The sequence below is a fragment of the Rhamphochromis sp. 'chilingali' genome (genome assembly GCF_963969265.1).
Source record: "Rhamphochromis sp. 'chilingali' genome assembly, chromosome: 20".
NCBI lineage: Eukaryota > Metazoa > Chordata > Actinopteri > Cichliformes > Cichlidae > Rhamphochromis > Rhamphochromis sp. 'chilingali'.
The window spans coordinates 5,567,950-5,585,424 of record NC_137947.1 but is presented as its reverse complement, the minus strand read 5'-3'; the positions used below and the strand labels follow the sequence as shown (position 1 = coordinate 5,585,424).

The 17,475-nt window shown below is 42.7% G+C and overlaps 1 protein-coding gene across 1 annotated transcript in view; it reads left to right on the top strand.

Moving 5' to 3' along the window:
• Window positions 1-17,475, top strand: part of ttc7a (tetratricopeptide repeat domain 7A) — a 68,001-nt gene that overhangs the window by 35,999 nt on the left and 14,527 nt on the right. The window contains exons 16-19 of the mRNA XM_080869563.1: window positions 1,199-1,315; window positions 4,550-4,662; window positions 5,195-5,329; window positions 8,877-9,079. Of these exons, the coding sequence (XP_080725689.1) occupies window positions 1,199-1,315; window positions 4,550-4,662; window positions 5,195-5,329; window positions 8,877-9,079 (568 nt within the window). The remainder of the gene's footprint in view (window positions 1-1,198; window positions 1,316-4,549; window positions 4,663-5,194; window positions 5,330-8,876; window positions 9,080-17,475) is intronic.

The window sequence follows — 17,475 nt, the reverse complement described above, 5'->3', positions numbered from 1 at the left end:
CACATCTTAACACTTAGATGGGTTTACATCATCACAAAGCTTCTAAACGCTTTGTCACACCGGTAACGGGGAGTCTAGAGAGATGCACACAACCACACGTACACACTCTGGTGGACTCCTACTGGCAGGCGTATCCTTAACTCAGCGTCCCTCGGCAGCACTTGTCATCTGCATGTCAGCAAATCCAACCCCGTTCCTCCCACACTCGTACATTTTTTTCTTTTCAAAAATCCCTCCATCATTGCTTCACACCCTCCGCACACACTCCCTTCTCCCAGCCGTGCACCGACCCGTGAGTCAGTAACGAGGCGCATTTCAACAAGAGTTTTCTCCCCTGACACGAACTCCTTTCGCTCAGCCATTGATCCTCACCTTCCCTCCATCACTTCATCCATCTCTTCTTCATCCCACCGCCTCCCCCCTCCAGACTCCCTCCCTCCCCCTTGACAGGAGAGCACAGAATAATTGGAGGAGCCTTCAACAGAGGCAGTGGACAGCTTGGCGTCAGATGTTGCAAACACCATAGTCTCTCTGCCTCTTTCCCTCTCTCCCTCCTCACACTCATGGATGAGTGATGCCCATGACAGACCCCATCCTCTGAGAGCCCCTTCTGGCAATTACTACACACACACAACGGCAAACACACACAAACACACACACACACAAACACACAGACATACAGACTTTCACATCAGAGACTCCCACATCACTTAACCAGTTGTCTTCAACTAAAAGGGCCGAGCGGAAACACTCTACAGCCTCCTCTCATCAGCCTCTCAACACACACACAACTCTTAAAGGTTGTTGTTGATGACTATCTTTACTGTCTCTGCTTCTGTTGATCCATATGTGCATTATTCTACATGCAATATGTTTATGGGCTCTAAGCTCCCAGGTACTGCACTAGCACAAACACACATGCTTGCATGCAAATTTATGTCTTGTGATGTGTTTTCTAACTCTTGTAACCAAATAAGGTTAAAGTCTGTTGCAGGGGATAATAGCTGGTAGCTTTTACATCCCCTCCAATCTTTTATGTAACAATAAGAACTGTTCAAGGCTTTCAATCTCATGCACTCAGTTTACAGATTAATGTGCATATTAGTTAATCTTATATGAACAGATGTTCTGGTTATAAAAACAAAACAAAACAGTTCAAATTTAAACAAAAATGCATTGTGGCTTTTTCTTGTTCCAGTTTGCTGTTCACAAAGGTAAAGCTTGAAGAGGTGCTGCTCGGCCCGGCTGCAGCCCTGCATACCTGTGAGGAGATGTTGCAGCACTGGCAGAGCCGCTATGATGTCAGCCGCTCCAGGTGAGCATGCACAAGAGAGATAAGCATTGGCGCTACTTTGTTTATCGTGCGCTGCAAAATGTGCATTACCGTTTAGCTCAAATAGTTTCTGTGCTGTTGTGCACGATGAGGCTGGGAGGGGGCGGCTGTCTCTGCTACGGTGTTATTCAGTGTGTGTGTGTGTGTGTGTGTGTGTGTGTGTGTGTGTGTGTGTGTGTGTGTGTGTGTGTGTGTGTGTGTGTGTTCACGCATTAATGCTTTTTCTGATATAATGTTCTACCTGTGACCTGAGTGCTTTTGAGATGTTGACCTTTTTCATGTTTTGAATACCAGAACTGACATACAGCAAAGCTCATTATTACCCTTCATAATAACTGAACACTAAAGGCACTACCAAAACCAATACAAAAATACAAATGTAAAAAAAAACAAATGCAAAAATTATATTTATTTATAAATGAAGGCTGGTAGAACGATTACAGACAAAAATTTGCATGGAATTTGTATTTTCTTTGTAAAAATTTCCCATCTAACTCTTTATTTTCACATAGTTCCTGAAGGAGCTAGGAGGATGAACAACAAATATACTCTTTGACCATTTCTTAATCAGAGTTTAGCATGAAGTCAGTTAAAAGTTTTAGCTCCTTCATGCCATTGCTCAAGAGCTCTCTCTTGGTGGTGGGTCAGTGAAGGTCTGTAGAAGCGTATCTGAGGAGAGACACACAGGCCTTACAGGGTAGGCATCAGCACCCTGACTGCCATTAGGTATTGGGTTAAAATTCTGGTATGGTGGGTCCTGTGTTTCTTTTGGTGCACAGCAATTCCTGGACTCATGTGACGAGAGTATGCAGGCAGCTCCTGGAGCATGAAGGAATTGATACCAACGACTGTCTCGTGCTCGCCTGACCAACATTTGGACAAAAAGTGGTGCACTAAGTTAAAGCATCAGCTAATGCTAGCTAGTTTGCTAAGCCAGGTACCTCCATAGACTCTATTTATGTATTACACAAACAAAATTATACCTAATAATAAATACTAAATGTTGACACATTAGAATTTCACTGACCAGAACACAAGAAAAAATAATTTAGATGGTCCATACCTCACATCAGGTGATAATCATTGCATCCAGTACATTGGAGAGGGCCACTTCAATGACTCAAAGTAGCTGATGACTGACTCTCAGGCATAGCTTCCACACTAAACTCCTTGTAGACGTGTGTGGGTAACACCAGTAGGTATTTTTTTGAAATCTCTATTTAAATTAGAATAAAGCTCATTTTAATAACTCCAGGTTTTAAAAAACTACATCTACTGACTCACCACTTGAATCTGATTAAAAACGGCTTCACATTTTATGACTTTTTCCAGAAATAAGGTTTCAAATATCTTTTCCCCCTGAATGTTGTGCATTTACTATGCATCCACAAAGCTGAGGCTTCACTAATGGCTCAGTCAAGTGGTTCTTGAATAAATGGCATGCTGGAACTTCAGGAAGTGCAGTTTCTGCTACAGTAACAAGTATAATGCTCGACATCACACTGGTTACACTGTGAACCTCTGCATGGAAGCATGCATTAGTGTTGCTACACAGTAGAGCTGGGCGATATGAGATTTTTTCATATCACGATATGTTTTTTTCATTTCAGGCGATAACGATATCTATCACGATATAAGCCAAATAACTATATTTGTAAGATTTAAATGTGCCGTTGCTCACAAGTAAAATCTGAAATAATCAGCAGCTTGTTTTGATTTAAATATTTATTTCCCATAATAAGTTGAACAGAGTAGATGTAATTAAGGAACATGAGACTTTTTCAGATAAATAAAGGCAAATATTGCAAACTACACAAAAGGCAGCCGCTAAAGCGTTTAAGTTTCAAAATAGAACAAACAAAGCAGACTAAATTGTCAATTCCACTTAGAAACAAAATATTAATTCTAAAAATAAATCTTAGTTTGTTTTACAGAAGAACAGACAAAACTGACTAACTTTTGTCAATATCAAATAAACTGAGAACTAAAAGGAAATTCTCAATCTCTCCTTGTTGTATAGCTGAGCTTTTCAAACAGTTTTAACAGTTACTTTAGTCTGACAAAAGCCGAATGACGAATTAGCGCTTCCAGTCAGAGACTGAGCATGCACCGGTTTATTGTATTTCCAGACTTGCTTTCAGCACAATTTACAGTGCGCGCTACTCTGTTTGACTTGAAATAGCCGAAATACCTTCACACTACGGAGCTTCTATGGCTCTTCCATTCGACAATCTCTCCAGCATTGGAACCATCATCTGTTTTCTCTTCGGTAACCTTCAGTCACGCTCTCGGTTGATTTTCTCTAGTCGGCGCACTCATTTCCTCCATTACCCAGGCGGCACGGCGGCTGGCTGCTTCCCAAACAAATACACACGTGCGGCTTGGCACTTGTGCTGTACGTAACAAGTCACGTGACGTGACGCTGCGGCTGTGATTGGTTCGGCTCTGCGCTACTTAATTTGGATTGGCTGTTCTTTTTTTTTTTCTTTTTTTTAAGAGGACAAGAGCAGTGAGGCCTATCGCAATAGTTTAATTTTTCTATCGAGAAAAATTTATTTCGCAATACATATCGTTATCGTTCTATCGCCCAGCTCTACTACACAGTTAGCTCGCTAGCTCATGTTTCATTGGCTTTTTTCTTTGACCTCTCCTTCTAACTTGATACAGAGAAAAGATGCAGGAGGAAAGAACTGAGGAAGCTAATAAACTTTGATGTGCAATTTTTGAGACTGCATTTATTAAGGAAAAATGTTGTACAAATATGTATTTTTAAAAATGGACAAATACTTTTCAGAACAATGTAATTTAAGCTAGCCTAGCCATTTCAAAATGTTTAAGAATATCTATCTATCTATCTATCTATCTATCTATCTATCTATCTATCTATCTATCTATCTATCTATCTATCTATCTGTTGACCATTTCCTGACTTATTTTTCCTTTATGCTGCCTTCATGTTAAAAGTGAGTCATTGATACTTTTTAGCTTTAGCATAACCTTTAGCATAGCAAAATGCTAAAAGCAGAAGGAGGACCTGGCTATCGCACACCTTTGCTTTTCCTTTTCATTATTAGCAAGCGAGCTGTAATACACAAATTATGTGTATTAAAGCCAATTTATTTAAGATGGACTTGATCTTTAATTTCAGTCACAGGTGGAATCTCACGGATAAAAACAAAAACAGTACATGTGAATGTCCTCTCTGATGTGTTACAGCGAGACAGATGACAGCAGCAGTATACCGATGCCTGAGAGGACAGAGGTCAGCCCCAGCGGCAGGAAACCCTCCATCCACCTCACCCTGCCTGACTTCCAGGACACCTCCACTGGTCTGTTCTCTCGCTTGCTCAAATCTTTTAGAAACGACATGTCACTGTGCATATTTGGATTGCAACATGCCGAATTGATTAGTTTAAGTTAAACACATCCTGCTCTCTCTATGGCTTTGGGTAAATAGCAGTGAGAAAGGTGAATTTGTAGGTCAGTCTAAATCCCCCAGCTTTTGACCTATTCTGGATTAAAAGCCCTGTTTGCTTGTCTGCAACCCAGTTCCGGAAACCAGCTGTGCTGTTTAAATATCAATGATGTGACTCACACCTGTGTTTAGAGCAGGATCTGCAACCTGCACATTTAGTGTTCAGGGATTCAGGACATTATAGTTACTGGCTTTGAAATATTTTACTTTTTTTTCTCTACGGAAGAAAACACAGTTTCTGTCTGCTTCTCATCAATGCTAACATATGCATATTCATTGTTCAGGTTGTAAATCACCACTTTAGTGTTTAGTTGGTTTAATGTGCAAGATGAGGAAACATTTGCAGCACTAACAGCTCCCATTTCTTACCTATGATCCTGCTTCAGGTTCACAGAGTCCTTCGTCAGTTGCACTATCCCGTCTTGAAGCGGCTCTGTCCGAGGTGTCAGACCTCAGCTCTACCCGTCGCCATGGGCCCACCTATATTTGGACCATCCTGGAACGCATTTGGCTGCAGGCTGGTATGAGAGCGCACACTTGAATGAAAATGATATTTCAGGAATTATTGTGGTTGGGATCTTTTGGGATTTGAACCTCTTTTCATCCTCATCCGAGATACAAGGTCAGCCCATATCGTGAAACCATGTTGGGGTCCATGAGCTTTAACTTACTGGTGAACTAAAAATGAAATAAAGACAAAGCTTGCATTAACTTTGCTGGACAAATGAATCAGATTCAATGTTTTATCCTAGTGATCTGAAGCCCAACAGTAAGAAACCATTTTAGTCATCCAGTTTTTTTTAAATAAAAGCTATGAAGCAGACAACGAGGCCACAGCTCAGCAAAGCATGACAGTGTTTTCATGAGCAGCACCCGTCTGCTAAAACACCATGCTAACACGTTAGCTGATAGATTACCTTGTTCACACTGCTGGTTCAGTATACTGGCATGCTAATGTTTATCAGTAAGCACTAAAGCCAGTCTGCAGTTCATGTAAAAAGATTGCAAAAAGATTGTGACTCGAGTCACTAAAGCCCCTTTTCCATTAGTACCTACTCACCCAATGAGAGTGGTTGTTGTTATAGTAATGTGTCCGAGCGTCCCGTGACGTAATTAGCATGATCCACGAACGCTTAAACAAAGGTGGATGTCGACGCAACAGTATACCTGCTGGTTGGTCTGTAGCTTTTCGTCAGACTCGGGGACCACGGCGTTGTTGGTGGTTTTGATTTTCGTGAAGGAGACGCTCTCATGGCTCACTGAGTGATTCCCCGACCAGCCAATTGTTGGCATGCAGTCTGATGATGTCACATTTTAGTACCTGCTCAGATCGCTTATAACCCCGGCCGAGCAGGTACTATTTTAGTATCTGGTACCAGGTACTGTTATCTAATGGAACACCCTTAAACCGTAGTGAACCGTGCCGAGTCAATCCGAGTGGGTACTAATGGAAAAGGGGCTTTTAAGCAAAATGAATGACTGAAGCAAATTACTGGTAAACTGTTTGATAGTTATTGAAAACCTAAAACTTACATTGTTGACTTCATGCTGAGGCAAATATTAGGGGACCTTCAAAGTAAGTAGTCTTCATCCTGTGGCAACCATAAAAAATTCTGTGGTAGTCCTTTCAGTGAACTTCGACCAATGTCATAGATCTGCCTCGCTTTCTGTACATGATATTGACAACAGAGAGCGATCACATCCACGTCGAACGTGTGGAGATTTTAGTTCCTTTATGCTACTATACACTGTAAAAGGAGCATTTGAGTTGTAGTTCACATAATGTAGTGTTATAAATAATTGTCCATGATGCTCTGTTAATTTAGAGCAGCTTGTGGCATAAATCATACAGTGTGTGGCAGTCTAAGAAGTTATCTAAGCACTGTGCGTAGGTCTTTCTGGTGATGTCACAGAGCAGTACCAGTACCTGATACCACAACAGGGCATACTTTTCAAAATAAAACAGGAAGTAACTGGAAATGGCAACTGAGTTAACTCACTCAGACACCAGATGCAAATGTGTCTTTACAGTAATTGCCTCAATAGCTATTGAAACATTCGACTATGTGTCAGTGATGCCCTCACCAAAGAAATCCAGGTAACCCTACAGTAAATACAAATACAATCTCCGCTGGCACCTTTTAATGAATGTGCGATGTTGCAGTGAATGAAAGCTGTGCAGCCTCGCTGTCTTCCAACGCCTTGCTGACCTGTTTATCAGCTCAGATGAGTTTCAGTCGCTCAAGGGAGTGAGACACTGTTTGTGCGTTCGGTTCATTGTGAGCGTGCGTTTTTGTTTCGGGCACAACAGTCACTGAAATTCTCAGAGAATATTAATTTTGCTACATGCGAAACCCTGGAGAACGCAGCGTTACAGTATAGCAGATTTTTGGAAGAGAATATCTATTTGCAGGCTTGTTGGTGTTTAAAATGAAATAGCTGAATAGTTGACACTGACGTGTCTCAGTGCTTAAATACATTTGGCCACTGCTCTGTTAAGGAGACAATGCTCAGTTATCCACATTGCTGTTGCCTCCACCCTTCTTCAGCCTACCTGAGGAAGTTCACATAAAAGAGCAGAGCATGAGCAGGAAATGAAGGCCGAGGATCTGTTGCACTTGGCTTGAGTGGATGAGCCATGAGAGGCAAGAATGGAAATGCACACAGCGAAGATGCCTTTGCTGTATTCGATGCTTTACGACACAAGAGGGGTTGAATGGAGCCAAGCGGTCACGTCCCCCGTGGCTTTGTGTAATCTGAAGGTTATTTTCTATGTGTAACCTCTGAGCCTCTGCTATTCATCTGCTGAGAGCAGTGTGTGTGTGAGAGAAACCAAGGGTGTGGCCCCTGGCTCAAGGCTGGACACCAATCCCCCCCCCCCCCCCCCCCCCCTTCATTCTTTCATAGCATTCCTCTTCTCATCGGTCACTTCCTCTTCTTATCTTACATTCTCTTTGGCCTAACAGAAAAACGCACACACACACACGGCTCTTTAAAAGGAATACATTTAGCAGTATGCGAGACTCACATACTTAGCTCTAAACATATAAATATTCTCTGTGCATGCAGGCACTGATCTAACAGTTTTTTCCTATGAGCAGCAGGAGAAAGTCTTACATAATCGCTCACTGAAACCTTTTTCCCCAAAATGAAGCCATGAAAAGGAACCCTGAGGCAGCTGAAAAGGGTTTTTGTTTTTTTTCTTCCGTTTTTTTGTTTTCTCATCTCGCAGAGGTAGCATGCGTGCACTAAGTATTTCCCATCTGTGCATCTCTGAGACACAGGTAAACAAACAAAACATCCGCTACCAAACACACACATGGGTTCTCTGCACTCGGGAGCAGACGGCTCTCTCGATGTATTTGCACAACAGCCCTCTCTGTAACACGTGCGCACAATGCTGTCAGTGTTTTAGAGCTGAAGGGTTTCCTTCTCAGGGTTTCTCTGCCTGTTGACCCAATGTCCTCTCACGTAAATGATTGACAGGTCTCGCTGAAGCATCCGGTCCGCACATTGGTCTGCTCCAGCTGAGGGGGCAGGTCCTGTGGTCAGCTCTTATTTTTGAGGTCTTATTGGAGAGTAAAGTGCTTGTGGGCGTGATTCTGACTTTGTGTGTGTGTAAACATTTGTGTGTGGGGTTTGTCCTCATCTTCCCAGCAGCAAAGAAAGGAGGCAGGCAGCTTTAATATGTGATGGCCATATTAGGCAACAGCTTCATGACTTTCAGCCACTACATCGCTCCGACTCTCACTTTCATGGTTTGCGTGTGTGTTTGTGTGTGTGGTTGTGTGTAGTATTTGAGCACTGCACAGATATTATTTTTACATGATGCTGCTGAACTCACAGCAAAGTTCATCACAGTTACTGTCACAGGGTTACTCAGGGCATTAATACTCTTATTCTCCTCTTTTTCTTTCTCTGGCTCTCCATCTTTGCTTCATCACTTCCTTTCTTTTATTGTTTTCCCTCCTCTGTCATTCTGTCCTTTTTCTTTCCCCCCTCCACCTCTTTTCCTCTCTTGACCTTTTCACCTCCTTTCTTTACTTCTCTCTTCGTGTCATCCTGCAGGAGAGCTGTTCATGGCAGACAGTCGGCTTAAGGAGGCTCAGTTCTGTATAGCCGAGGCCAGTTCGCTCTTCCCCAACTCTCACTCTGTGCTGCTGCAGCGGGGCCGCCTGGCCGAGCTCCGGGGCCACCTGGACGAAGCCAAAGGCCTGTATGACGAGGCCCTGGCCATGCATCCTACAGGAGAACGGATACTGGTGCACACGGTGAGAGATAGCGGATGCTTTAGAGGCTGCAAAATTAAGTTAGAACTTATGTAACGCTCTGCTCTTTCAAGTGTCACACATGCAAACATGGTGTTCAGTATCCTCTCTCACACACATGCACACAAACACATGATTGGCTACAGTGACATGTTTAAATGCTATAATTTAGTAAATTAAAAATTAAATCAAAACTGACGTAATATGCAAGCGGAACATGTGCAAACACTTATTTGATGTCTGCTAAAAACACACACACACACACACACACACACACACACACACACACACACACACACACACACACACACACACACACACACACACACACACACACACACACACACACACACACACACATATACACATATTAATGAAGTATTTGCAGTGCTTCTAGTTGACTGAGCAAAGTTATATAAAAGTGTACTTCAAGCGAGATCTTTTACATTTGGACTTGCTGTGGATTAGCTCACACGCTCTGACTCAGACAGTGTAGGGCTGTTTAATGAAGTTAAAAGTTTTCTCAAATTCACCAAGTTAAATTACGTCACAATTAAATTGCATCAGCTGCCTTCAGCCTTCATAAACACGCCTCCCAGAGAGTAGGAAAAGGCTTTCCTCGCAACAACAACAGCAATACGTGTAGATAAAAGTACATTTCAGGGGACTTTTGTCAGTCAGACTAAACCATGTCCCACTGTGGTCACATGTTCTTATATACACAGTAGCAACATGGCAGTGTGCGCACACATTTTTAATTTGATATTTAAACAATTTTTTGAGTTATTATATAGATTTTAATCCATCTGATCAAACAACTAAAGACAGCACTCAAGACACAGATGAATTTGAGCTCTTAGCACTTTTATATTCAGTTACTGTATTAAACTATAACCTATACACTGTATTAACAAAAGTAATCACTCACCCTTCCAAATCATTGAATTCTTGTTTTCCAGTCACATCCACTGGCTGACCTCATCAATGTGCTTCTGGGAGAACGGTCAAAAACTTCAATAAAGCCTTCCCAGATTAAGCTGTTATATCACATTTCGACATCATTTTAAACTCTATAGATTATGAATGTGACGTCACTCAAGCTCATATGTGTGTGAATGCAGACCAGTGAATACTTTTGCCAGTATAGTGTACATAAAATGAAGCGGCTGCGGATTTACTTTAAACCTGCAAACCAGCAGGCGGCGACTGCTCTGAATGCAAAAATGAAGACAGATTCTGTTGTGGTTTCTCACAGGGTGCGATTTGCACATTGCATGAGAGCTGTCTGCCGTGCTGGATGTGGTACAATCACTGGCTGATAGAGAAGAATGTGCATTTGCCCGACTGGTTGGCAGTGGTTCCTAGAGGTTGCTGGCTCTCACTGGGTGAAATCGGATTTAAAGAAGGTGCTCCACCAAAAAAACAAAACAAAAAACCCTACAGTGATTGCTTTGGTTGCTAACAGATTGCTACAGTTGGCGTTTGTCTGCAAAATCTTGCAAACTACTAGGCGAGTGGTAGTACAACTTAAAAAAGTGTGGCACAAATCAGAAATGGAGAAGGTTCACTTTCAAAGTAAAAGTTTTGCTCCACAGATACAGTCATGTTTAAGGAGTTTTACTTCTTAAACACGACTGGTGAACAGTCTCCATTTCCTGTTTGTTTTGCACTTTTCACAGTTTCCTTAGAGCTCGGAGAGTAGCTGTGTTTGTAGACAAGGACTTTGCTTCCATTCAAACTACAACCACTGCATTATGTTAGCAAGCAAAGCAATAACGAGGATGTTTTCACCAACCCATGCAGGAACACACATTTCTCCCTAGTGACAGATGGTTGCCAGGAGGAACACTTTCCATCTCTATGATTATGTGACTTCCTAGCGACTCCCATCAACCTGCAGCAACCACTTGCAATCATTCAAGGAATTTTCCCCTTGTGATGGGTGCTTGCCACATACTCGTGGACCTGTCTGTACATGTTCTCACTCCCAAAGTGTAACATTTTACGCTAGGTGACAAATCGTCGATATGTTACGCTTCCGGGCACCCAACATGTCCCTATATTACGAGATCGGAAAAATGAGGAAACATGAGAACCGTTTGGAATGAATCTACACATGCTTGTTCATTTTACTTAAATCGCTTTGTAAAACACTATCTAATGTCATTAAAGTTCTGGTTAACGTTAGGGATAAGGTTAGGGTCAGGGCTGGAATACATGGCTGGAACGAGTAGAGTCATTCTACTGGATTTCATCCATAACCAGGCGTGTAGCATAAAAACGCAGAAGGTTTTGCGTTCGCCTCTGGAGTGACAACGGGCTGGTCTGTAGGCCAGGATGACTGGCTTTTTCTTTTCATTTGAGCTTAAATAGTTGATTGTCACACGTCAGAAATGGTGGAAGAGTAACGTCACGTGGTTAAAGGTTATGCGTCTGCAAAACCTAAGAAGGAATCTGTGTGAAAGCAGCCCTCAGCTTCATCTATGACCTCAGAACACTTTTCTGACGAGTTTATGGTCTCATAGGCACAGCTTGAAGCTTCACAGCAGGACAGCAAACCAGTGGGTGATGTTGCCTTTATCATAAAGGCTATAATTGTAACAGATGCTTATTAGCTGCTAATATTAGCAATGGTAGCTTCTTTGCTCTTTTAGAAGCAAAACAAATCCCTCATGTTTCAAACGGCTGTAGATTATATTAGCCTCAGAAACTTAGTTGTACTGCAAGTTAATTTGGAATTTTCTTGTTTAAGCGCATTTTTTAAAGTTTGCCATGTGCTTCTAATAGTACTTACACTGTTATAAGTATAGTACACTTATACTGCCTCATACTGTTCATACTGTAATCGTGTAGTCTTTCTCTCCTCTGTGGCGTGCTGTACTGTGTCATTGTCAGAACTCTGAGTGGTTCAGTCCTGTTTATCGCAGTGCGTTGCTGTTGTCCTCTGAGACGTGCCAATTTGTTGCAGGCAAACCTGAAATTTCAGAAAATAGAAGCAAACAAATTTTGCTCCATCACCAGCAAATGAAAAATAGCGCTTAAAGACTCACTCTCTCTTTCCTGATCACTCCCCCACATTTCTTTCATCCCAGCAGATCCTCTTTCTCTCTCACTGCCGCACTGTAAAGATCCTCTCTCGCCCACTTCCACCCACTCCCTCGCTTCTCTCTCGCTCTCTCAGTCTGTCTTCCAGATGATCCACAGGATTAACCACAGCTCTTCTGACCTTTGAACTGACTCTGTTGTCACAGTGAACGAACCAGAGAGGGATATTCCTCAAATCCAAACGCAGCACTCGACACTCACACACACACACTCACACACAATGACTGCGGTCTCCATAGTGACCGGAGATGTGCTGGCTGATATCACTTTAGCCTTCTTGTGACCACATAAGGCTAGTGCTTTTGCTCCTGCAGCGCACTTTTGGATGCATGTGCGTGTGTCTGTGTGCGTAGAAGTGCAGTCCCACTGGGTTAGACAGAGGTACGCTTCTCTTCCATATTTGGCCTGTGGGAGAACCAATCCCAGGGGGTGAGAAGTTGAAACAAAGCCAGCTGGCAGCGTCCGTCTCTGGGTCTCTTACAGGACAGATGTGTTCTCAGTCTGAGTGTTTGAGTACGTGTACGCATGTGCATGTGTTTAGGCATGACTGTGTTTGTGTATGCCAGCCTTCCTCCACGGATTTGGAGCACATGTGGACTACTTGGGCTTGCTTTTTTTAAGTAAACTATATGTGTACACTTGGACAGAGGCACACATTGTAATAGACACAAATTGACCCAAATACAAAAATTCTGCTTGTAGAACACTAAAGTTTATGGACTATACTATGTTAGGCATGCTAATGGAGGCTTGCAGTAAATAACTGCATTCTTGCATTGTTATGGAGCCTGTGGGACAATGTGTGGGACATTTTATTTGGAGCTTCGCCCATATTTGTGACTTGCATCAGCCGGCCAGAAATGAGCCTACAGTTACTCTGTGGTGCTGTGCGGCTCTGCGTTCATCCATTTATTTTTACACAGTATCTGCTGTGGACATTTTGTGTGCCAGTGGCCCATTTTCTGCTGTGCCTTAAGGGGAATTCTTAAGATATTCTTGGTAGATATTCTTACACCTCAGTTATTATTCTGCAAAAGTACCTACTGTACTTTCCATGAATGTCCTTAAGATGTTTTCATGGTAACTATACCTTTCTGTGGCTCAACAGTTAATGTGATCTGATATTTATTGTGGAAATGCAATTTCATTAGGAGCCTGTTTACAAGTGGTTTCCGTGGGCTTATCATGCGTGCTCAGTGTGTACTGCACTGTACATTGCTTTCACTAGAAGATCGGGGGCCTTTCTTAAAGTCATTTAAGCTGCATATAAACTGTAAAAGATACGTTGCTTCCAGATTTAGGAGTGAAGCCAGTGCATAACTACCTTAAACGTGTAATGTTTCTTACATCCAGTTGGGGGAGACTCATCGGATTGCAAGAAGCAGTGTATGTTTAGAAGTCAACAGAAAAACGGCTGCTGACTCGATCTATCCTCTCAGTAAATGCTTCCTTGCTAGTTTCACGTCTTATTTAAAACAACATGATGTTAATTTTGTAAGCTATAGTCTGTTTTTTAAGTTAAAAAGTGTGACAAAGCTCAGAAGCTAGTGTCACCATTCAGCAGTCTTCTTGAAATGCTGCAGGCGTTGTCTGAATAATTTTCATTTCAAAAGTCACTGACATTAAACTGTTAGCTTCGATACAGTTCAGTTTAGTTCAGTTTTATAGATATAAAGCCAAATCACAACAACAGTTGCCCCAAGAGCCTTTACATTTTAAGGTAAAGACCCTACAATAATACAGGGAAAATAATCAGACGACCCTCTGTGAGCGAGCACTTTGGAGACAAGGGGAAGGAAAAGCTTTTTTTTAAAAAGGAAGAAACCTCCAGCAGAACCAGGAGCAGAGAAAGGTCTAAGTCTCCTAACAGCCTGTGAGGTTTCCATGGTGGGTTCTTGTCCTGCCTAATTGAATCCTACAGCAAGGCTTTATGAGTCTGATGTTCCATTTGAAATCACATTTCCTCTTCAAGGAATACTTTTGTGAAAAAAAGTTATACTGTTAGATTTAGCTAAGAGCGTCAGGCCCAATCCACATGCCTGCGCATTAAACCAGAATTGAAAGGTGATTATGTCTGATTAGCCGAATTATCCAAAAGCCACCAAAGTTTTTCAAAGTTCTAAGACATTTTCTTTGACATGAGTCCTTTATAACACAGCATCGTGTAGATTTTCCACTCTACCCATGTTAGACGGGGAAAGGGAAATGTGAGTAAGAGAAACCCATTACTGGAATCGATGCAGAAGCTCACCAACCCATGCAATGTGGCTACCATCTTCCCTTATTCACCCGCACACTTCTTTACTCACTGCACTTCATGTTAGCATCAGCTGTGTCCACATGGTTTCTCTGTAAGAGAGGGAAAGAAACGAAGCCATCAGACGGTGACTCACTGCTCTGGTCAGCTGCTGGTTTTGGAGTATTTTTGGATGGATGGAGGGTGCGGTAGTGAGGGAAACCAGTATATGACTATAGTATGGTGTTTGTAAGTGTGCAAGTGTGTGTGTGTGTGTGAGACCAGGATTTTCAGTTTAATTTCTCGATCGCTGCAGTCCACTGGCTACAACTGAGCATGCATTACGTTTGTCTATCATGGGAGTAGCTATTACACATTTGTCTGTTTGTGCTGTTAACCTCATTATGGTAAGCCTTTGGTCGACTTGTGCGTATGTGTGGCATGTGCGCGTGTGTGTTTGTGTTCTGACAGTTAGCTGATCCTGAAACATGGCCCAGCCTTGCTTCCGGCGCGGTATGCAATGAATCTGACCCACTCCCATCATCCTCCACATCTCATCTCTCCTGCTCTGTAGTGGAGCCTGCTCTGAGTCAGCCGCACACAAATGCACGCTTTACTTTCGGCCCTCTCCAACGAACCCATATTCGTACACAGCTTCACATATGCATGCATACTCTCAAGGACGAAGGCTTTGCGCTCAATGAATTAATCGCGTTCCAATTATCAAATGCCCCCCCATGCCTGTCTCACTCGCTCGCACTCTCTCTCCTCTCTGCGTGTGGGAGGGGGTGGTTGTCAGCTGATTAGATAATGCAAATACATTATTTATATCACTTTGCTCGTTCTCGCCGCTTTATGGGATTGCCTAGCAACCAGGGAAATTTATTCTATTGAGCACGACCTCTGATAACCATGGAGAGAGAGGGAGAGAGAGAGACTGACTGTATGTGAGAGAGTGAGAAGATGGGGTGGGTGAGTTGATGGTGGTGGTGGATGCGGGGAGGGGTGCAAAAAGAAAGACGATTGGGAGTTGGCTGGTGCCTCCGTTGCTATGTATGGCTCATCTGGGCTCACTTATTTTTTCCTTTTTCTTTGACGCCTCTCCTTTTTTTCCCCTTCTCCCCCCCCCCCCCCCCCCCCCTCTGTTCATTGTTCTCAGTTTAGCTCGTTCTTGCTCACTCACACTTCTTTCCTTCCTCTCTTTCTTTCTTTTCCTTACTTCTGAGACTCCAGTATCAACTCTGTCCTTCATTCTTTTCCTCTTTCCAAGTCGGTACGTGTGTTCGTGCAAGTTTGTGCGTCGGTCTTTGTTCCAGTATATATTTATATAGGCGATGTAATGTGCTGTAAGGTGAGAATGTACTTGAAGGAGTCAACCGTAGCCACACTGTATGTGCTGCTTTTTCCCCAAACAAACACACACAAACATGCCATCCAGGTGCGTGAAGATTTGTGTGGTCATATCACCCCAACAAAAGTGAAAGTAATTAATTAAAATGTTTTAATCTCGGTAGGAGTGTGTGTTATGTACTAAATTCTCCTGGACATCCAAATTAACCAGCGATGCCAAACAGATCAGGATGGGACAGCAGGCCTTTTGTACACTTTGAGGAACACCTCTACCAAAACTTGCTTATTCCCTTTCTGTTTGAGAGCTAGGAACAGGAATATTACCGCTCAACTACTTGAATGCTGAATATAAAATCACAGCCAGTCGGTATGTAGATTATCATGACACACATGAACCTTTTGGCAACCTTGAGTCAGAATATTTTCTACAGTTCTCAGTTCAAGGAATACTTGTGTGAAATAAGTTATACTGTTAGGTTTAGATAAGAGCATCGGGCCTTTTGACAGTTTCTTGAGTGTCCTGTCAGACACTCAAAGCACAACAGAAAATAGTCCAGCTCAGATTTTGCACTACAGGAAGGTGCCTGGATAGAGGGTGCAGGAAGCACCTCTAGGAGAGTATTGGCGCACTTTTTGCACAACAGCACAATCTCACATCGAATAGACTGTAGTGAGCTGGGAAGTTAAAGACCATCTTGCGTCCGATCCAACTAGACATTTGCACCTCTGTCAGGTATCGCCGTTGAAAAGTTCCTAATTATCGCACTGTATGTTGTATTAAAGGTTAAAGTATCTCGAGACAGCCGGGGGTTAAGAACCCACTGTGGAGGTCCTAGTGGGACTAGATACCTTCTAACCCTTTAGTACCCAATGCCTTCAAAATATAAAGAGATATAATGGCTGGCCAGCAGTTGGCAACACAATGTCACCCCCTGTTTTGGACGTTTGAAGCTGTACATGTTCATTCTACGTTGGTTTGCCAAGTGGTGGATGACTCTGAGCAAGCTGATGGGATCTGTATAAAGAGTTTCATATTTCACTGAAGTCATAGTTCTCCACACATCTGGACTCTGCCTTCGGTTCATTTCTCCACGTATTGTTCTTGGTGTTTATTTACTGTTTGTTTGTTTGGTTTTTTTAAGGGTAACATTAAGAGCTCTTGCATACCAGCATTAATATATTTTCTAATGATAGGTGCACACACTACATTCACCATCTCATCAATCAACATACGTTTCCACAACTCAAAGCTCCTCTTCTGCTTTACTTTTGCTCTATGAAATAAACACTGAAGAATGGCGGTACGTCTAACAACCTCGAAAAGCTGCTTCAACTTGCCTCCCAAAATACTGAGCTGTCAATGGAAGAAACAGTAAACTTAATATTACTGCTGTCAGCGTTAATCTAGTTAAAATGATATTAACGCCATAACCGCATTATCGCGGCAAATCTCCGTTAGCTCGTTAACGCGGATTGCCGCGTGCGAGGGCTGCACGGCGTCAACGCTTTAGCGCGGTTAGCTCGTTAACGCGGTTAGCTCGTTAACGCGTTAGCGCCATGCAGCCCCATGCACGGGGCGATACGCGTTAACTCGCTAACAGAGATTATCCGCGTTGATGCAGTTATGGCGTTAACGTCATTTCAACAAGATTAATGCTGACAGCACTACTTAATATTAATCCAATAGCAGTCAAAGACAGGTCAAGCC